This window comes from Vanacampus margaritifer, chromosome 19 (assembly GCF_051991255.1).
Source record: "Vanacampus margaritifer isolate UIUO_Vmar chromosome 19, RoL_Vmar_1.0, whole genome shotgun sequence".
Lineage (NCBI taxonomy): Eukaryota > Metazoa > Chordata > Actinopteri > Syngnathiformes > Syngnathidae > Vanacampus > Vanacampus margaritifer.
Window position 1 is genome coordinate 8,182,789 of NC_135450.1, and position 23,204 is coordinate 8,205,992.

General features: G+C 39.1%; 2 protein-coding genes across 2 annotated transcripts; one reads left to right on the forward strand and one right to left on the reverse strand.

Moving 5' to 3' along the window:
• The first annotated feature begins 902 nt into the window (after window positions 1-902).
• Window positions 903-5,985, forward strand: LOC144039824 (voltage-gated potassium channel regulatory subunit KCNF1-like). Its single transcript, XM_077553522.1, has 2 exons — window positions 903-1,708; window positions 3,053-5,985. Exons 1-2 carry the CDS (start codon window positions 1,049-1,051, stop codon window positions 3,842-3,844), a joined length of 1,452 nt encoding a protein of 483 aa, XP_077409648.1. The 5' UTR covers window positions 903-1,048; the 3' UTR covers window positions 3,845-5,985.
• A 15,063-nt stretch (window positions 5,986-21,048) lies between these two features.
• Window positions 21,049-22,407, reverse strand: LOC144039748 (uncharacterized). Its single transcript, XM_077553402.1, has 2 exons — window positions 22,240-22,407; window positions 21,049-22,167 (listed from the first exon to the last, which is right to left on the reverse strand). The coding sequence occupies exon 2, from the start codon at window positions 22,156-22,158 to the stop codon at window positions 21,175-21,177; it is 984 nt and encodes a 327-aa protein (XP_077409528.1). The 5' UTR covers window positions 22,159-22,167; window positions 22,240-22,407; the 3' UTR covers window positions 21,049-21,174.
• Between the last annotated feature and the right edge of the window lie 797 nt (window positions 22,408-23,204).

Consider the following 23,204-nt stretch of genomic DNA (forward strand, 5'->3'; position numbering starts at 1 on the left):
TTTAATGATACATGTGTGCCGTATTTATTTGTGTATAACTGCTTAATAAAAAAAACAAAAAAATAATTTAAGAAAAAGTGACGAGGAGAAAAGTCATAAGGAGTTGTTTTATTAGGGTTAGGGTTAGTAATTAAAATAATCTCGCATGGTAATTAAAACACATGTAAATCGTGGCATAAAAGCGGACGCGCCACATAATCTTTCTCGAAATAGATGTGTAAAAGTTGCTTGCAGATATACGTACCCCAAAAGACTATTGTTCACATGTATTATTATTTTCCCGCCACTAGATGGAGACAAATAATCACCCCAATCCTGTGAACTATTTGTACTCCTCTCCTATTTTTAATCAGCCGTAACATAAATAATATCGTTCACTAAAAATACAGATGTTTGAACAATTGAAATACATTTACGGTATTTCATGTATGCACTCTGTTCCACTCTGCAAAATTCCGCTGTGCTTGCTGTTATATATTCCATATCATTACGTTTTTCTTTTATACACTTTTTGGCCAATTCATGTTTGTTGTACTTTGTGCTCACCCATTTTGGACTGTTTTCAGTGTTTTTGGCCGTGACATTATTTTGTGGAATGTGTCGGTGCTTGTTGTGTGCGCGCCCTTACACCGGCATCCTGTTTACAGTACGGGACCTCCATTATAAAAAATAATAAAATAATAAAATATTACTACTGCTAGACTTTTACCATTTGTCTAGAAGTTCACTACAACTACAAAGAGCTTTGCCCCAACATAACAACCGTACGGTCAGACATAAATAAAATAAATAAACAAACGCAACACTCTTATTTTGCTGTCGTACCGGAAGTAGTTATTTCAATTAGTTCTTCCTTGACTTCAAGTTGCGCGCTTCAATCCAACTTTGTGCACTCACTCGCAAGAGCCGCAAAACGCCAGCTCGTGGACGCCAGGATTCCTCAACCACTGCTTAAGAATATCCTTCTTTTCATTTTTTTTTTTTTTAGCATTAAACACTTTTGCTTGACTTGCACAACAATTCAGGATCACCCACCCAGTCCATCACAATGTGGGGAAACCACAAGAGTCGGTACCGGAGCGGCTCCGGATCCAGCGAGGAACCCGAGATGGTGGTGAACATCGGCGGGCTGAAACAGGTGTTTTGCCGGGACGTTCTCAACCGCTTCCCGGACACCCGCCTTGCCGAACTAGTGAACTCTGTGTCCCCCCTCCCCACGGAGGACATCTCCTCCCTGTGTGATGACTACGACCCTGAAAAAGGAGAGTTTTATTTCGACCGCGATCCAGACGCGTTCAAGTGCATCACGGAGCTTTATTACTACGGGGAGATCCACGTCAAGCGAGGTATCTGCCCCATCTGCTTCATGAAGGAGATGGACTTTTGGAAAATTGACTCGGATTTCCTGGATGAGTGCTGCAAGAGTAACTTGAAGGAGGTGGAAGACGAGCTAGAGGAGATCGCGGAGAAGGTGAGGACCATCCTGGTGGACCGAGAGGGAGACCCGAGCGTCAGTGGCTGGCAGCGCTTCCAGACGTGCACGTGGAGGCTCATGGAGAAACCCGAGTCGTCCTTGCCCGCTCACATCATCGCCATCCTCTCCTTTGTCTTCATCCTCGTCTCCTCCGTGGTCATGTGCGTCAGCACCATACCGGACCTGCAGGTGGAGGACGAGGAGGGGAACCTCATGGAGAATCCCATTTTGGAGGTCACACTGAAAACAAATCAACTTAAAAAATTATTTAAGTTTGTTACACTTTTAGTTTGTCTTAAACTGAAAGATTTACAGTGGTGCCTTGAGATCAGAGTTTAATTTGTTCTATGGCCATAGCAAGGTAATGAAAACAAACAACAAACTAAAATTGAAAAAAAAAATGTTGATGAAAGATGGGAAAAAAAATGCATGTACTTTAAAAAAAAAATACAAAACGTGTTTTATTTTTTATAAAACTATAGCGAAAATGTCCTTTGTTTTCGTCTTCATCAATTAATATACGAGTGTTCAAGGTTAATTTTAAATGCATTAATTTTGGTCTTGCAGAGGAAAGGAAGCTCAAAAAGCCCTTTGAAGATTGCATCATGCACTAAATACCAAACTTATACATATAAAATTAAACTAATAAAACCTCTGCTAAAATGAAGCATTTAAAAAAAAAATCATAAAAATTAACAAACCAGCTCTAAAAACTAATTAAAATTAACTGAATAATAATAATAATGATGATGATAATAATAATAATTAATTAATTAATTAATTAATAAAAACTACAATAACTATCATGAAAACCCCAAAACTATTCTTGCCCTGCCAATACTTGCAACTCACAAATCATCTTTCTCGATTACAATGAATGTAAATGCCATTAATTCCCAACAAAAACATATATTTTTTGTAATGTAATTTTATTAAAGAAATGTAACTATAATACTTTTTAAAAACATATACTAACACAATTAAATACAATGTAAAGAATTAAAAATTTGTGCATGATTAATTCATTGTGGCGCCTTCTGATGTACGTGACTCAGCCACTGGGGGCAGTATAGTACAGTCATGCAAACACAAGGAATAGTTTCTGGAAGTGGGCATCCAATATGGCGTTGTGGCATCAGTCGCTTTATGCAGAGGATAAAGAATATATGCCTGTGAGTATGTACATAGGGCTTCAAGTAATACATTATTTTAATAATTGATTATTTTGTCACTTAATCAATGAAATGGGATTTAAATAATAAAGTTTTAATTTCTATTCCTTTGTTCAAAAACAGGACATTGTTTAAAATTGACAGTTTCACAAATTGATTATGATTCACCTACTGGTTTAGTCCATAACATTTACAAATAAAGAAAGAAACTATTGACCATTGTTTGTTGTTTTGCAAAATCCAAAATCAGTTTGTAATTCCTACCAGCAACACTAAATAAACGGGCACAAAAAATGTACACAGTAAAAACAAACTTCTACTTTGTAAATTTGTGATCAGAACACGATTGAACTGGAAACGACATCTCAAGATGAACAACTGTCATTTCCCTTTTTATGCTTTTCAGTGCATCGAGACTGTGTGCATCGGCTGGTTCACCATCGAGTACGTCCTGCGCCTGACCTCGTCCCCGAACAAAGTCAAGTTTGCGCTGGCCTTCATGAACGTGGTGGACTTCATGGCCATCATGCCCTTCTTCGTGGTGCTCCTCCTCACCTCGCTGGGCGCCGGCGTGATGGAGCTGGCCAACGTGCAGCAGGCGGTGCAGGCCTTACGCATCATGCGCATCGCCCGCATCTTCAAGTTGGCGCGCCACTCGTCCGGACTCCAGACCCTCACCAGCGCCCTGAAGAGCAGCCTGAAGGAGCTGGGCCTGCTCCTCATGTACATGGGTGTCGGAGTGTTCCTCTTCTCCGCGCTGGGCTACACGGTGGAACAGAACCACCCGGAGACCCTGTTCACCAGCATCCCGCAGTCTTTCTGGTGGGCCGTGATCACCATGACCACGGTGGGCTACGGCGACGTGTACCCCAAGACCACCTTGGGGCGCTGCAACGCCGCCATCAGCTTCCTGTGCGGCGTGATCGCCATCGCCCTGCCCATCCATCCCATTATCAACAATTTTGTTCTGTTCTACAATAAGCAGCAGGTTCTGGAGACGGCCGCCAAGCACGAGATCGAACTGATGGCGCTGCGCTCCGACCAGGATGGCAGCGCCCACAAACACGTGTGTGGGGCCGGGTACACCCATATGGCATTCCTGAAGAGCCCACGCAAGGCAGGGGCGGCCAAACTGGGTCCCAACATGAACGCTAGCTTAGAGAGAACCGCTGAAAACAAACATTCAATAGCTCTCTGAACAGTTTCTCACATGAACACAAACCACTATGAAATGATCAGTTTTTCTGATTTTGCCCTTTTTAGTGTCACAGTAGAACCTCATGTTATGAATTCGAAAACAAAACTGAAATGCGGTTAAAAATAACTAGTAAAAACACACTTTATGATGAAGAAAAAACATGCAGTTTTTTGCTAGCAAAACACAAAGTACACTCATCTGACTGTTTGTCACAGCTAGCTCATATAGCTAGCTAGAAAATGGCTACCACATCCCAGAATGCAACACAGTTTTAGCATAGCAAAGTTGTTTTTAAGACCTTGAAGCCTTGCTAACATTGTTAGCAGTGCAGTGAGCGCTCATGTGAAGGTGGAACCTGGATGGCTGGGACCTTGTTTGAGACTGCTAGCTAGCTATCGCTAGCTTCACAGCAAAACTTATTTGAATGCACCTCTGGGTGTTGCGAAAAGCGCTTTACAAATTAGATTTCTTATTATTATAACAACAGTACAGATGGTTGATTTCACGAAATTACCCAGCGTACTAATCACAAATATGGAACACCATTTTGTTTGCCACTGTTAGCGGTACAGCTTCCTCCACAGCAGTCAACCCCCAAAATATGTAGATAGGTCATTCATTCAGAAGCATTTTTGAAGGTATTGAATGGATTTGAAGGGACATTTAACTATTGACCCAGTAGCTATGCCTTTGTGATTCCATTCAGGCAGCTGGATTGTGAAATTGAATTGAACAGCTGCAAGTATACAATGGATATAAAAGTCTACTCACCCCTGTTTTTATGATATGAAAAATTAGACCAAGATAAATGATTTAAAACTTTTTCCACCATCGGTAACCTGTAAAACGCAATTGAGAAAAAAAAAAGGGAAATTGTGGAGAAGTAAAAATAAATGGGAAAAACCATACACATCACCATTCACTAAATATAGAAAATAAATTAGCTGCTATAGTAAGCTTTTTGCTTTCTCGCAGGGTGTGGGACTTATAAACTGTTCCAAATAGCAGTCAGTGTTAGACAAAACTTTAGCATTTCTACTTGAAAGCCCAAAAAATCAGGAAAAACCTTAAACAAAAACATCTGAAAATCATTTAGGATCAATCACAGGCACTTAGGGAATTATGAGCAGTTCTAAATTGCAGTCTTTGCTAGCACAAAATCTTCACGCTTCTGCTTAAAAGCAAAACAAAAAAAAAGTCAGGAAAAGCCAACTAAAGCATTTGAAAATCATATGTGATTAAATCAGAGGCACTTTTGGGAATTATGAACAGTTCTAAATAGAAACCTTCAGGCTTCTGCTTACAAAGCAAACGGATGTTAGGAAAAGCCTACTAAAACAACTGAACTTTATTTGGGACCAATCAGAGGCACTTTAGGGAATTATTAACAGTTCCAAAAATAGCAGACAGTGTTAGTACAAAACCTTCAGGCTTCTACTAGAAAGTGAAAAATAAATAAATGCATAACCCCCCAAAAAAGAAGAAGAAAGAAAAGCCCACTAGAACAGCTAAACTTGAAATGTTGGCAGGTGTGCGCTGACTCCCATTTAACGACATTGAAGGTGATTTGATCATTCTGAACACAGTCCCATCCCCAGTTATCAGCGGGTGTGCACACTTGTGCAACCATATCTCAGTTGTTTATTTTTCACTTTTCTAAAAGGATTACTTATTTATTACAAAAGTCATTAGAGTTGTGTGGTTTATAGGTCACATTGATGGTGGGAAACAATTTGGAAATGATTTCTCATATAGTTTCATATTACAAACTTGGCATATGAACAGGGGTGTGTAGACTTTTTATATCCACTGAATATAGTAACCAGCCTTATACTGTATTTGTGAGCCTTATTGTTCCTCTGTACAAATCATAATGGTCCTGACCTGTGTTTGCTTTTGTGTCATAATGGAAGGCATTGTTACATTATAGCGGCTATGTGCTTGACCGCCTGGCTTGTAATTCACAATGGATTTATCATTGTTTGTCCACTACAAATATTGAATTTTTTTTAAAGGTGTGCTCTCATTTCTGTGGTAACAGTATGGATTTGGTGCAAAAAATAAAAATTTTCAAATATGATCTTTTTTTTCAGTTCACTATCTTCTCCACAAGTGTACCTAATAAAGTGTCCAGTGAGTGAACAAAAGTGGTTGGTGTGTTGTCTAGTGCAACCTGACAGCTGTTCACGGTGTGTCTGTCGCCGTCAATTTCGGCCGCGGCGTGACTGTGAGGCATCAGATGTAAACTCGATCCAGCGCGGCGGAATGTTTCAAAGGTCGTGATCCTCTCTTCTTCACAGCCGTAAAACTAACAGGACATTTAATTGTAATGGCTTTAAATGTTGAAGCAGCGGATTGAGTAGTTCATTAAATTGACTATACTTGTTGTGTGTGTGTAAATGTGCTAGCTTTATATATACTAGCCTAAAAAAATATTATATAGTGTTTGTGGAATGTGAATTAAGCAGGGGTCGGCCATTTTGTCACTACTGAAAATAATATCGCAGTTGCTCAGGACTCAAGTAATGACCAATCACGACTCAGTTCACAAATGTCACATGACCAAACTCAGAAAAGAAAAGGCTGTGAATGGTCTGAGCAACTGTGATGTCATTTTCAGTCGACAGCAAGTGGCAAAATGGCCGCTCCGAGATGGATACAATCGGGTGGATTTTGCTGCTTTATTAATAAAATTAAATAGTAGGACCACAGAGCATATTATTGTAAAGAACATTTTTGGGTTGACTTCCCGTTTAACTTACTTAAAGTCTTTGAAGCATTTGCTACGACAGTTTCACTTTTAATATTTAATAAAACAATATGTAAACAAGTGGAGTGCACTTCTTAAGATAAGCTTAGTTTAGCGTAACCTAGCTTCTAAAGCACTGAGCATATCCAGACAATACATAAATAATTTAATATCTGATTTACTAAAAAACTTTATGTCGGTATTAAAAACAAACAAACCAAAAAATAATAATCCTGAATTCTGTTTGTAGTGACTGAAGAGGACAAGCAGCTAGCATGCAAGCATATAGTAGGCTTTACAAAATGGTAGTAGTGGGTAGTCGCCATCTACAGGCCTGGCATGAACATTACAATGTTTTTAGTTGCTTTTCAGGATGAATAATGTCATCCGTATGTAAAGTGTTACTTTATTTTTGAATATCATTGCCATAAAACAACACAAAAGTGCAAATCTCAACGTTCACATGGCAACCCCATCGCTAACGCGAGCTAGTTTTGCATCCACAGGTCTGTGTGCTTATAGGAAGGTCGCACACAAGGTCACGGCGAGACCGCGCTCATCGGCCGGCCGCCCGCCCACGCACGCACGGGTGCTCCAAACAACGACAACAACACGGGCTATCTCGACCGACCAGCAGGCAGACGGCACATGTCAAAGCCTGGGGAGAAAAGCTTTTGTGCCCAATGACAGGTGGAACTCGCGTGTCAAATCGATAAATAGGCATTCATCTTCAAGTTCAAATATAGATTTCACAAGCTTTCAGCCCGAGACAAACATCCTCGTTCTCGCCGCCCGCCCCCAACGCACACATTCACAAACAACTGCATACATTGGCTGCGTTAGTTGTGACCTGCTGTGGGCTGTTGGCTAATCGCTATTTTCACTCCTCCATGTTGCTCGTCTGTGCTATTCTGTGGGCGCTCGCGCACAAAAATGAGTTTCTATATTCTTTTACCCCAAAATATTGCCAAAAAAGACGGAAAGAAAACGTCACACTTGAAGTGACACTTTTTTGTCTGTATTATTATTGTGACAATACCATGAGGGTGTTCATGTTTTGTTGTTTGTTTGTATCCGGCTTCTACTCATTTGACAACTAATTGAACATGTAGAGAAGTGAGGGTGGACAATTATGACACAGCAGTTATATTTAAAAAGTTTCCCCATGTAGGAGGCAAAACTCCTGCTGGCTTACCTGAACTTCTCATTGTTTTCTAAAGATGACGAGTTGCCACTCGTGGTGGGCGGATCGATTCAAGTCGGTAATTTTTTGTTTTGTATTTGTAGTTTCTGAGCAGTATATGATAAAGTATTTGTTTAAATTTATTTTGATGATCACTGTGTGCACTTTGTTTAAGAAAGTAAAAAAAATATTATGGTTGTAATTTTTCTGGGGAGGGGAATTGATAAAGTAGTTTCTATTTATCAATAAACTTTGTCCTGATTTTATCCTTACCCGTTTATCATTCCGACCACCCGGTCGCGGGCGCTACGCCATTTTCCAGAGTGAAAGTATTCTGGGAAAATTGTTCACCCACACCGACCCTTTATGCTGATAGTCTAAATGGATTCAAGAATAGCTTTAAGTTTACTTTGGGTGCACCTTTTTTAGGCATTTTTGGTAAAAATGACACGAATGATAAGGGGTTAGAAAGGAAACGCAAAAATAAAGGTCAAAAATTGATTGTGAAAAATCAATTTGATGATACAGCTACCTTAATTAAAAAAATATTTATATACCATAATTTTAAAAAGTATCGATATCGGTATCAGTATTGATATCTATACTTTTTAAAATTATGGTATCAGTATTGATATCGATAGTTTTTTATTATGGTATATAAATATTTTATATATATATTTTTTAACTTTCTTAAACAAAGTGCACAAAGTGATCATGGAAAAAATAAATGTAAATACTTTATCATATACTGTTCAGAAACTTCAAATACAAAACAACATTTTTTGCCTTCCTCACTTGATGTTAAAGATGATCATGCTACAACAAATATAAAACAACATACCCCAAAAAATATGTCGGTATGGGCGATACTGACCCTTGGTATCGAATCGATACCAACATTTGCAGTATCACGCCACATACACTTGGCAGCGCTTTCCCCTCTGCCTTGCCTTGCAGGACAGCCCAATGGTTGGATATTTGACTACTAGGCAAGGGTCATAAAAGATGATATAAGAAATTGCATTGTGGGGTGTGCTGCCGGAGATCTGTTTAGTTTTATGTCACTATGTGCTGAGGTGTTTTTTTCCAGATCTCAAAGGAGGGTCCCCCCCCCCCACTTACCCTCTCTAAGGGGGGGTTCAAAACATATGTGGGGAAAAAAGGAGCAAAAGCAGCAAAAAGAAGAATGTGTAAATTCAAAGCTTTGGGGAATTCAATAGGCAAAGATGAGACAGAATACGCTTATGTGTCCCGAGGCATTACAAATCCAAAATGGCCAAACCTATTCATTTGAATAATAGCGTGTGATAATGTGTAATAGTGCTTTGGCTTTACAGTCTCCCCAGTCGTCGTCTCATTTGGGATTTATTTTCTGCTGCAGGAACAAGCCCGTAAAACAATTTCCCCCGATGTGGCTATCCAGAAGAAACGGCTGCGATGGAGAACGGCCCAGAAGCTCTCGTCTGCCGAAGGAGTTAGCGCAGACAGTTGTGTGCATAAGTGCACCCCGGAGCACCATCACTGCGTCGGAGAGACAACAATTACCAAGATTAATCTCTGACCTTGTGTAACGCGGAAAGTCGGGACGAGGTGCAAATTCACTGACTGTGAAAGAAGCGATTTGTTCAACCTATCACGGCTTTTATACTGGGAAAAAAATGGTCCGGTGCAGAACAATATCTGGTTTTGTTGGTTTTATGTGCAATATCTTGAATCGCATCACATGCAAAAAGGCCTTTCAGTAGACTCCTCTATGCCAATTTCCTTAACTCATTCACTGCCATTGACGGCTATAAATGTCAAAATTTATTTGAACTATTTCTTATTAGTTTAACATATTTTTCCATTTTTGTTAACAAAAGTATGAAAACCTCGATTTTTTTTGTACATTTAGAACAGATATAAAATTTGTGATTAATCGTGAGTTAACTTGTGAAGTCATGTAATTAACTACGATTATAAATTTTAATCGCCTGATGCCCCTAATTTTTCATTATCTTTTCTTTAAAAAAATATTTTTTTAATTTTATTTTTAATAATCTTCTTTTTTTTTTTTTTTTTAGAAGGAAAAGATTCTTCTTCTTCTTCTTATTTTTTATTATTACAGTATTTACCTTCTTTATATGTTTGTACGAAAGTTGAACAGTTGTTATTCGGGATCTTGTGGTCATTTTATGATCAGAAAATTAGAATTTAGAGAGTAGAAAATTGCCATTAATTTTATAAAATTTTCTTTAAAATAATCTGTCATTGTTTTTGGGGGGAAATTTAGTGTAACAAAAGTTGTAGTGGTATCGGTACTTGGTATCGACCATCCCTATTTGTTAGGATTATTTTTGCTTTTTTTATATGAATTGCACAGATTATTGGTCATATTTTCTTTAATTTTTTTTAATCAAACCTTCAGTATTTGTTGTTTTATTTTTACAAAGATTTTTTTTCACGGTGCTGTTTTCTGCACTTTTGGAAGTTGAAGAAAAGCGACAAGATGAAATACAGTTTTCCGCCATTTCGCCAGACTCGTAAAAATGCAAATCAATGCAACGAAGAGGAAAAAAAGGTGTTTGCCAAACAGAAAAATAAATGAATGCGAACTGGCTGATAATTCAACTTGTCTGACAGCTGTGAATGCGGCACTTCTTTATCCCTACCAGATTATAGAAACCTTATGTATGACGCTGTCTTGTCTGTTAATGAAAAAAGATAAAGACATCCATAGTCGGGGGTGATTTTAAAGAGAGCTTCCAGGTGTTGGAAAATGTGCACTCAGTCTCTTGGTATCTTCCCATTTGGGAGGAGACTTACAGCCTCATTATTTTCCTCCCATGTTGTAATCTAAAGAGGAATTAGGGAGCCTCTAATGTGAAATAGAAGACTCGAAAATAGAATCAAAGTCAGCTACGCCAACAGTGAGATTTGCTCTCTGCTCACATTGACGTGCTGCGCGGCAAAAAGTTACACCAAAGGGCCCCCGCAACGCACCGAACAGATTCCTTCTGCGTGTATCATCTTGTCTCCACAGTATTTTTGTTTGCTTGCTAATGTGGAAGCTTGATTTCCCTGTGTTGCGGTTGAGTGTTATTACCCTTGTAAAGGGCAGATTTCCTTGAAACGGGATCTCATTGGCTTGCGGAGGTGTTACCAACGTTGCAGCCGCTGTGTGTTTGTTTACATTTGCTCATAAAACACCTAAGGTCGTAAAAGTCGCGAAGATAAGTGGCGCTGGCGCGCACTCATGAATGCGGCACAAGTTTATGCACTAAATCAGATTATATAGTTTAGCTCCACTTTTATTGTGTTAGCTTTTGTCGCACAACTCCTTGTTGACGCTGGTCTGTTCTCTTTAAAAACACAGATTTTCTAAAGAAAAACAAATATGAGACAGGATGTAGTCTGCCATTCACGCAAATCAACAAATATCTTGCAACTCATCCATGTTCCTTAACAAGACAATGGGTTGACAACGGAATGTTTGCACTGGGGAACAATTAAAAAAAAAAAATCAGTTGAGTTCGATTTTTATGCTGATTTAAACAAAAAAAAAATTGCCATGCTTATTCCATATATTCTGTATAAAAATACGTAGAAATAACATTTAACAATAACCTGCAAAAATGGAAAATGGAGGCCCAAAACAGAACTATACACTCTAAAAAGAGAATTGTTGAACCAATTCAAGATTGGAGAGAATTGTTGACCAACTTAATAAAATTGCTTCACGTGGTAACACGTGATTGAATTAAATTAATCCAAAGTGAATATATTAAGTTTAATTAAGTTTTTTTCTTTTTCTGGAGAGCTCAGTATTGTTCATTCGGTAATTTTACCGATTTGACATGTCATCATCATTGCTCTCTCTTTTTATTATTTTTTTTAAATTTTGTATGTGGGTGAGAATGTGTATGTGCATGTGTGTGCGTGCGTGTGAGTGTGTATTCATTAATTCACCTAAAACCTATTAAAAAATCCCATACCGTTCACCTAAACCGAACACTTCCAGCCAGAGTCGTGAGGCCGTCAGGAGACCCGAGGAAGGACCAAAGGAAAAAAAAAAGTTTAATTAAGATTCATTCAATTTAATATATCAAATTATAACCAATAGATTCACTTTGGATTAATTTAATTCAATCATATGTTACCACTTGGAGCAATTTTATTACCGGTAATTAAATTGGTCAACAATTCTCTTTTTAGAGTGTTGCTAATGTATTGCACGTCCTCATTCTTCTTCTGTGTCTATTAGCAGTTGGTACATGAGCGCCACCAACTGAATTTGTCCTTCCACTGCAAGGAAACCAATGTAAATTAATTTCAAGCTTTTAAAAAAAAAAAAAAAGGGGGGGGGGGCTGACAAATAGTATCGATGATATTAGTGACGATTTGAAAGCCCAAATTTTTCTATTAGAGGAAAAATAAAAGCCAGCAAATAAATGAGGATTCCCTGTGTTTTGTTCCTGTTATAAAGTGCTTAAAATGTCATCCATTTAGAACGTTCCAGTAAGACGCCTTGGTCTCACCTTATCTGGCAGTTTGAATGAGCACCTTGCACACGGGTGCCAAGTGCTGAGTGAATTCCGCCTTTGAGGGCTGACGGGCCCAAATGAATTGTTCAAAGCACAGTCTTGTTTTAAAGCCGCTTTGCTTCATTCCCAAAATCAATCCAGTCATTGCTTGACTTTCTTGGCAAATGAATTCCATCTGAGGGTTACAAAGAGCAGCTGGCACATCAAAAGAAAGAATAATGCTTCTCGTGTGTTTCCTCTTGCATACTAAAGAGCAAATCACCGAATGGGGAGATTTGGGACAAAAATTGCTGAAACTTGTCCTTTTGCATCACCTCCGCTGATAACTTGTATGGACGTCTCATTAAAGGAAATTGGCCTTGAGAGACCAAAAGAGTGCGAGCTTGCTGATGCACTTGTCCCGGTTCATTATCTCATTGGAGATGATTGAGTTTTATTGGAGTGGAAAGGTGCGCGTTCAATTTTCAAGTTTCAATTCCTTCTTAGCGGCACATTCTTAAATGAAATTAAAAACAATACACAGCCAAGGCTTCGTTAGACTACTGTAAGTACCTCCTCTGGGATGTCGCATTGATCTGTGCTGCTATTCCAAAAAGCCTTTTTTTTTTATTTTTTATAAATATAACAAAGATTTGCAGCCATGAGTCTACTTCCACTGATTATTTGGATCACTTCATTTTAATCTGATTTAATACTCGAAGACTTTCATTGCACAATAAGCCTCAATCGCTGTTCAATCAGGTTCCAGCTTTATAAGTTTAGTTTTTGTTCACCAGGGAACTTTTTTGCTAGTGTAAATGCTAAGAGAATCGCAGGACCAAGCGACCGAGTGACATGATTAGGGAAAAAAAAAATTATAATAAAAATAAATTAATTAAAAAAGCAGCAAATGTGTGCTGTAGTCGATGTACCAAGACTGACCTGTGAGGGGCAGCATGGTGCCACAAGGCAAAAGTAGTGTTAGCAGGTGAAATAGAAGAATATAGGCTAATTATTAGCTTAAAACTACATTCCAGTTACAAATGCTAATTCTTATCGTAGTGACTTGGGACTCGGGAGACATGTTAAATAATCGACACAGTTGCTCTCGCCGTATTCAGTGTTCACTATAAATATATTGAAATTATTAGCATGATGATGCCAGAAGCTATCGGGAGTTAACTAGTGAAGTCATGCGATAAATTACGTTTAAGAATTGTAATCGCCCGACGCCCCTAATTTTTTCTTTAAAAAACCCGAAACATCAATAATTTTTATTTATTTTTTTTACATTTTAATCGGGAGTTAACTAGTGAAGTCATGCGATAAATTACGTTTAAGAATTGTAATCGCCCGACGCCCCTAATTTTTTCTTTAAAAAACCCGAAACATCAATTTTTTTTTTTTTTTTACATTTTAAATCGGGAGTTAACTAGTGAAGTCATGCGATAAATTACATTTAAGAATTGTAATCGCCCGACGCCCCTAATTTTTTCTTTAAAAAAAAAAAAGATTATTAAAAATTAGGGGCATTAGGCGAATAAAATGTATAATCGTAATTAATTGCATGACTTCACTAATTAACTCACGATTAATCACAAATTTTATATCTATTCTAAATGTACAAAAAAAATCTAGGTTTTCATACTCTAAACAAAAATGAAAAAAAACAAACAAAGGCAAACTAATAAAAATAGTTCAAATGAATTTTTGACGTCCATAGCTGTCAATGGCAGTTAATCAGAATGCCATATTTAGACTAAAACAGCATAAACAGCTTCAAAACATGCATGTTAAGAGATTTAATTCATTTTTAGACATCCAACAGACATCGTTCAGTGAAGTCCACAAGCCTTTGTTGGCTTTCTCTCCATCCAACCTTCAGAAAGCATTCGGCCCGGCCCGCCCCGCCCCCTGATACATGATCTTGCTGGGCCGCCTTGACCCTCCCTCCAGCAGCGGGCAGCCCAACAACAGGTGAAAGGTCTTTTATAGAAGCCGCATAAAGCCCCCCGCGGGACAGTTCCAGCCAGATGATAATCCCTTTCGCATCAGAGCGAAAAGAATCGTTAGAGGATCCAAATAACTCATGGCAAGGGATGCGAGGAGCCATCAAGGAGATTTAGATGTCACTCACTGATGAAATGCTGTGTGCTGTTTTTTTCCCCTCTTTTTTTTTTTTTTATGTTTGGAGGTAATTAAACTCTGTCAGGGTAGTTTGTACCCCCGTGTGAGTGATCACCGAGCTTGTAGAAATCAATGTACCAAGAGAGGCGTTGGAAAAAAACACAAAGGGTGGTGTTTTCTGGCACTGGTGGACTTTCGATGCACATTTTTAGCATTGCAATGAGGTGTTGCAATTCCCGTGGGCAGCATAATCAACGTGTGCTTTATTTTCATGTCAAAGTCCTGACAAGGCAAGGTGAGTCAGCTTGGAGAAAGTCATTAAAACTTGTGACGCTCATCAATAGCCCCCCCACACACACAACGAAAGAGTTATGACTGTGATGACGATACACTCAACTTTAATAGTCAAATATTTTACTCTGCCAACTAAAAACGAATTTTCATGGTGGGGTAAAACTGATCTCTCGTCCCCATTCTGTTCAGAAAATGGTCAGGGCTGACAATTGTAAATTTAAAAGTTCAACATTTACAAATACATTTCCTGTAGCCCGCTTATACACAGTAAAATCGGAAGTGTCGATTTAACTCCCGGAGTGTTAAATTTAACACTTTCCCTGAGTTTATATTTAAATTTTTGGTATTAACTCATTCACTGCCATTGACGGTGTTATACATTATTAACATTTTTAATTCTTTATTTCATATATTAACCATGTTGAAATACTTTATAGATGTGAAGTAGGTAAAATAGTGTTTGAACTCAGTATAATTTGACCTTAAACTAAGCTGGTACACCTTGTTTGGTCTAAAATTCCCTCTCAGTGTTTACACACACACATTCTCTTCGTGGGAGCGTACTCTGCTTCGGGGGAGCGCACACACCCACACACACACCACTGACTCTGTTCGCATCATCACTCACGGCCACTCTAGATTTTGTTTTGGGAAAAAGTACCCTGAGAGTATATTTTGTCTAAAAATGAAAACAGGTGCAGTCTGTGTACGAAAATAATATTATGTAACATATTGTGTGAGAACCAATCTGTTCTACTCATTCTTAGTAGGAGGAGAAGGGGTGTTTACTTTCAAAACTTGATTCTTTAAAAGCTGGATTCCGCAAAGGGAGGGGGCACATGGGCACTTCATACGAAAATTCCACCTCATACGTGATGTTCAGTGTTGTTGCCGTGACCGGAGAATTCTCTGTTTAATAAATCATCCTTGCAAGGTGTTTTTTCTTACAAGAAATCTGTCTTCAAATGTTTTGGAACACGCAAAAGAGGACAAATAATTAGCCTCTTTCAACGGCTATAGACGTCAAAAATTCATTTGAACTATTTCTATTAGTTTAACCCCCCCCCCTCCACTTTTAAGAAGAAACGTATAATTTTTGTTATTGTACCTTTAGAACAGATATAAAATTTGTGATTAATCGTGAGTTAACTAGTGAAGTCTTTTTTTTTTAAATCGCGTCAGGTGATTACATTTTTTTATTGTAATTAATTGCATGACTTCAATAGTTAACTCACGATTAATCACAAATTTTACATCTGTTCTAAATGTACACAAATTTTTTTTTCTAGGTTGTCATACTCTGAACAAAAGTGGGGGAAAAATGTTAAACTAATAGAAATAGTTCAAATGAATTCTTGACGTCTATAGCCGTCAATGGCAGTGAATGAGTTAATTTATCACAGTTTTGTTGTTACTTTTAACCACTTAGTGTTATTGTAATTTGTTGTTTTTTCTCACAGTTTTAGAGTTAGTGTTTATTTTTCAACCCAAATGGAGACAGTGGGACTCAAACCTAGTAGCTAGCACTTGGGGGGGGCAACAACACTAACAAGTACGCCACGAGATAATACATGTTTGTTACCGCAAAATTCTTTCTTGTAGGCCTAGTTCACGCACGGTGAGTTTGACCCTCTGAAATAACACCACCCGTTTTTGAATAGTTAAAAACAACACCCAGTAACTCCAAATAATTAACACTAGATTTGTAACACTACAGAATTTGCTGCGTAGGCCACACAGATTATCATCACACTTTTTTTTCTTCTTCTATCGTGAGTTGGTTCGAGCACGTGTGCCAATTAATCTCATTTTCATGTGTCATTAGAGGCTCCTATTTACTAATGTATCAATCCTACAACATTTACTCCTAACAGCGTGAAATCCTGTCATGGCGTTAAAATCGAGCGTTCACCAAACAAGAAGCATATAATGGCCTATTATTCCCTCGGGAGCAGTGAGAGGTCGTTTACTTCGTCCAATCATGCAGTTGTGGAAACGACCTCAGTCCTTTGTCAGTAATGAGGTAAAAGTACCTTCCACCTTGCACCCCCCCCGCCCCCCCCCCCCACACTGATGATTTATGAGCCGGAGGCCGGGACGACGACAATGCGTGTCGAGACGACGACGACAAATGAAGATGGAGGTTAATGCATGGGATGTTGTAGTGTTGAAAAGTGATTCAATGAAAAATCCGGTGGGCCCCGAACATGCCATTTGAGTCGCGGTGCGTGGGAGGGTTGATAAAAGGCTCAGTAGGAGCAATCGCATGCTAATGGCGTCTGGGAACGACGCCTGTCTTCCACCTTCAGGTTACGTTTTAATGAGAAAAAAAGCAACCCTCTTTTCTGCTTTCAACCTGAGCTGGACATGAAAAATGGTTAAAGAACAAAGTGTGTGACTGATGTGCAGATTAAGATAATGTGCTCTGGAGGGATTTTTATTCAAGGAAACTTCTCTTGGAGCTCCTTAGAGGACATCGTTGTGAAATAAGGAAATACATTAGGATTCGATCCAGAGCGATTTTTGATTTGAAAGGATTTGCTTAAAAACGATTTCTGCTTCAATTCATAGATGCGCAAAGAATCGTCATGATCTACCCCAGTCTGACTCGCTAATGATAATTAGCGTGCTACTTGCGGCATTTTTATCACTCAAAAGAACGGCTGTTCATACAAAAGACTTCAGGAATGTACACAGAGAAGCATGTTAACATTACTCGACGGCATATGATCTTCCTACGCTGCAAAAAAAACAACTTTTATTGGCATAGCTTGATTGTGACTTTTTCCTTCTACTCTCTAATGTGACTTAACAGAATGCGAGGAACCACACTGCCCCTAAGTGGCCAAATCATGTACAACATGAACGGCGCTCCCAATAAAAGGGACACGCAAACAAGGGCAAGACTAAAGTCTAAAATTATTTCAATAAAATCGATTTTGGGACATTTAGAATCGATTTTAAATCGTACTAAATGAGAATCGTGATTCTTATAAGAATCAATTTCATGATTTTGTTTGTGAGTTTGCCAGGGTTTTAATTTAGTAAATTCAGTTCATATAAATAAGGCATTTACAAAATACATTAGATGGCCTGTGTTGCCTAAAGTGAAACAAACACATTTTAAAATCATAATCAAGATATACCCTGTGGTAGAATTTCTAAAGAGAAGATTTAAGTTTGGGGTAAATCACTGTTCCTTCTGCCAAAATGATGAAGAAACTTTGGATCATTTGTTTTTTCTTTGCCCTATTTCACAAAGATTTTAGACTTGGTTGTCAGTAAGAATTAATGACATTCCACATACTGAATTAAGTCATGTTATTTTCTTTATGGATGATTTGAACTTTTCAGTTTCGGATTTAATTAATATTATTTTGTTAATGGGCAAATATATTCATTGTGCTAAATGGAAAAAATGTAAACTTCCTTTCAAGGATTTATGGCTGATTTTAAGTTGTTTTTTGTATCGCATATTCTTTTTTTTGTGGTTTATGTTGTTGCCATGTCCAGGCCTCGCGTCCTCTGCAAGTGTATGTTTATAGAAATGTTAAATAAAGTGGGGGAAAAAAAGAAAGAAAGAAAAAAAATCAATAGGAAGTACCCCAAGAATACCCAGAAATCAACAGGAAGTGCTTCGGGAGTGCTCCAAAATCAACAGGAAGTCATTCGTAAGTATGCCAAATTGAACAGTAAAGTAATTCCGAATTTCTTATTATTGATGCTTTTACCCAGAAATCATTAGGAAGTGCCCAGAAATTAAAAGGAAGTAATTCGTAAGTGTGCCAAATTCAACAGGAAAGTAATTCCCTATTATTGATCGATCCTTTCACTTTTGTGATGTTAAATCATATTTGTATTGATGGATCCGTACACAATGTTCCTTCTGGCAATCTTAAAGCAGCAACGTCCTATGTTGTTTTCATACCTGCAAAGAATTACTTTACAGTTGCCGTGTTCGTTCAGTGAATTGCAATAAAGTAAAAAAACAAAACAAAAACGTTTTTTTTTTTGTTTGATTGTTTTTTTTTTAATTCAAATGTAGAGCATATTGGCATGGCCCAGGGGTGACGGAAAAAAGCGCTTGCTATGTTGAATTGTGAGCTTAAGTGGTGGAGAGATTTCTAAGTGGAAGAGGGGTGCATTAAGACAAAAATAATAAGCACTTGTTTAGGGCTTTCATTATAAATATATATGGGCCAAGATGTGTGCTGGCATTTTAAAACATATTGTTTACCTTTAGGATAAAATACACTCTGAAAAGTCATTCATCAGTCATATCACAAGACGGGCCAGCGAGATTTTAAATTCTGACCTTTTGCATTCCCATGGCAGTCAGTCATCTATAAAAGGCAGCGCTGTGGTAAAATGTCAAGAGAAAAGGTTTCTTTGTCATTTCATCTTACCAGCCTGCTCACTCTTAAGCCTGGAGATGAAATGCATTGCCTCGCAGCATTTTCGCCACCATGGAGGTGCGTGTGCATTAGGGGGTGTGCCCCCCCAAAAAAAATTGATTCTCATAAGAATCGTGATTCTCATTTAGTATGATTCAGAATCGATTTTAAATGTCCCAAAATCGATTTTATTTCAACTTTTTTTTTACTGTATTTGCCCTGGTTTGTGTGTGCCTTTATTGGGAGCACTGTTCATGTTGTACACAATTTGGCCACTTAGGGGCAGTGTGGTTCCGCACGTTCTGATACACTGTTAAGTTGTAGCCACATAGAAGCAAAAAATCATGATTAAGTTATTCCAATAAAAGTTTTTTTTTTTTTTGCAGCGTAGGATGTCGAGATGCTTCTCTTCCTGAAGCGTTTTGTATGAATAGTCGTTTGAGTGATAAAAGTGCTACGAGTAGCGCGCTAATTAGCATTAGCGAGTCAGACTGGAGTAGATCATGACAATTCTTTGCATATCTATAAATTGAAGCAGAAATCATTGTCAATCAAATAAATTTTAATCTAAAATCGATTCTGAATCGAAAAATCGATTCTGAATCGAATCGTGAGACAGTCAAATATTCCAAGCCCTGGTGTGTATGTTTGCTGTCACACGAAACGCAGTCTCCGAGCACCTTCATCAACATTTAGCTCGTAGCATTCAAATCCGTGCTCTGCCTTGGCCTGTATATCAAAATCAAGTTGTTTTCCTGTGTTCTTTCTTTGATGAATGATGTTTCATTTTCATAAGTAAGGGCCTGAGCAGGAGACCGTATTTTATCCTCAATAGAAATTACTACCTATGCAGAGGTTTCATATTGTTAGTGATGGCAGGAGAAATCTGAAGAATGAATGCAGGGGGAAAAAAATGCAGTAGAGGTCAGCTGGAAGATTCAGCCCACACACTCCCACACACACTCAACATCATTAAAACAACAGGACATACAATGCTGCAAGCAATGAAAACCAGGAGAAATATTTGATTCATTGCAAGGTCCTTAAAAAAAAATTCTGTTACATTCTGGTTGTTTTTGGCCATATACATTTGACTGGAAAAGAACACATTAGCCAGACTAACGTAGTATACTGTATGCATAAACGACACAAAAATTTTACCACAAAAGAAAACATAACATGGCATCATGATCAATGACAACACTGAACTGTCAAAAATTGAACAAAACCAGGAACTTAGGCCTCGTCCACACAAAAGCCGGTTTCAATGTATCCTCAAAAGTTTCTTACAATTTAAGCCTTTCGTCCACACGACGATCACTTTTGAAAGCGGGCTCAAGAGTAGAAAGATTTCAAAACGCGTCCGTCCGGACACCATATGCAGGATACTCCTCCAGTGATGACGTATGCGGCGATTCTCGCGTGACTGCGCGCGAAACGTCAGTCTGTCAACAACAATGGCGGATAGCCGTGTCGTAGTCGTTTTGCGCCGCCTCCTTAGCTTGCTTATGCAGCAAAATATTTAGCTTCTTTATTCCCACGTTCAACAAGCGGTGGTGTACTTGAATCACCCGCCATTGTCACTTCTCCTGTGTTCGTCTTTTTCATGTTTGTTCTGTAGATTGCAATAAAGTTAGGAAAAAAAAGTATTCGTCTTCTTCTGCACCTTCCGTTAACTCCCTGTGGTTGCGCTACAGCGCCACTCCAGACTCTGCATATACATTACAGCCATTAAACCTCCTCAGCGTCTTCTTTTGGACACGCAAGTCTTGAAACGCTTCTGTGTGTACGAGATTTGTTTGAGGATTTGTTTGTTTTGAGTGGCTGGAGGGAGCTGATTGGTAGACCCAAGGAACAGGGCTGACGAGAACAGGTGGAAACGATTATTTTAACGAGTAGACATGATATGAAAAAATAGACACAGGGAAAAAATGAAGCAAAACCAAACCTAAAAACACAGACAATGCCAGTTTTATTCTTATTGGTCTTCTGCTTGTTTCATTGCAGTTGATTGTAGCCACCATCAAATCAACAACATTTTTACATTCTAGATGAGTATTGTTCTCTTCCCTGGAATCATCTTATCTGACCAGACCAAGTTCACTTTCAGTTAAAGACGCCACTTGTCGGTTTTTGAGCGCTTCCGGCCCAGCGCATGTCACCTCCTCCAAATAAAAGACATTCTGAGAATGTTCTTTAAGCCACCTCCACAGATACTCTATTTTCCCGTCGCACACCCATGGGTTTGTTGCTAGGACCAGCTGGAACGAAGAGTTCCTGCCATCCAGCAGGCCAATGGGGAGATGTTGCAGCTGGTTCTGGTTGAGAAGAAGCATCTGAAGGTGCTGCAGACCTGAGAGGAGTGATGGCGGAAGGTCTCCGAGTTGATTCTCTTGTAGAAACAGACGTGAGAGCTTCGGGTTGTGGCTGAAGGCCGTCGGCGTCAGGGTGCTTAGTTTGTTCCCAGCAAGGTTAAGAATGTTCAGATGGTGCAGGTTCATCAGAGCATCTGGTTGCAGATCTTCCAGTTTGTTGTCACTCAAATCAAGATGTTCCAGATGTTTTAGCTTCTGAAGCAAAGGCGCCGGGATCTCGGATAAACGATTCCCGGACAAGTCCAACAAGATCAGGGTGTTGTTATCGTCAAACCAGCTGGCTTCCGCTTGTTCTATTCGATTGTTTTTGAGGACCAAGTTGCGGAGCGACTTCTGGCTGAAGACCCCTGGAGGAAGACGTACAAGCTGATTCCCTGTGAGATCCAATGAGTTCAGCCGGGAAGCATTCCGCAGGAGATCCGAAGGAAGCTTGTCCAACTTGCTGGCATATAGCTGAAGCCTGTTCAGAAAAGGTACAGGATTGAAATGCCTGGCTTCTAAAGAAGAGATCTGGGTGGACCAGATGGACAACACAGTGGTGTTGGGCGGTAAACCATCTACGGGGAACGAGGTCATGGTCGAAACATCAGCGCACGCCACCTCAGCGCCTGAACAGGAGCACTGACGTGGGCATGCGTGGACGCCGCAGTTACTCAGCGCACACAACGTCAGCAGCAGCTTCAAGTTCATCTTCAACCACTGCACATAGTAAAACAACATCTACTAGGAATACGGGAGTTCTTGGATTATGACAAAGTTTTCTAGTCTTACCTCAAGGTAAGGTGAAGAGCTGTCTGTTTACACCGAACGAGCTGCTGTCTTATGCGAGTGAACGAGGACAGTCAGTCGGAACAAAATGTCGCAAGAGGCAAACAGAACAAAGTCAACAGTCTAGCTCATCTGCTGTTGGCCTATAGAAGAGACTTGGGAGCTGTGACTTTTAACCCTTGTTGAGAGTACAGCCCCCTCGCCCCCCATAGCATTTAACATATACAACATAGTGAGAAAAAACAAGAGTATTGATAATACACAAATTTTACACAGTGTAAGTATAGCCTACCGATCCCTCTATGTTAACAGTAAACAAATCAGCCCCCCCCCCCCCCAATTTTTTAATATTATTATCTGACAATATTTATCAATGCTATCTATGTACATCATAAAACCAACATACAGTTGTCGCTTTCTGTAGGCGTAAAAAGCAGAATTCAAGGGGACTGACATTCAATAAACTTCAGCAAAAACTAGGGGAGCGTTTAAATTATATACTTCCTATTTTCATGCATCTTTAATCACATCTACACTGCCCCCAAAAAACTAATATTGGTAATGAAGTATATGTAGCTCATATTGAATTGATCTGTGGGTTGGAAAGGACTCAAAACAGCAGTGGAAACCTTCAAGTTCGAGTTTAGGTGTCATCCAGTAATGGCCCTGAAGCGATTTTCGAGGGCATTATTTTTAGAAAAAGACCAAAAATGGTTTGAAAAGCAGGTGTTGGGGCACGGCTGCAGAGCTTTCCATTGACTGGACCTCTCTCAAGCACTGCAGAGCTTAATCCGATACTTGCTGGCAGTCAGTTTCCTTTTGTTCACCAAGCTTATATCACCACGTCATCGTCTTCTACCCTGGGAAGGAGAATGATAAACTAAAGAAACATGTGAGGCTACAGAAATGAAAAGAATAACATATGCTAGTGTTAGCTTACCTTGTTGCCGCTTTGCTACAGCGGTCTG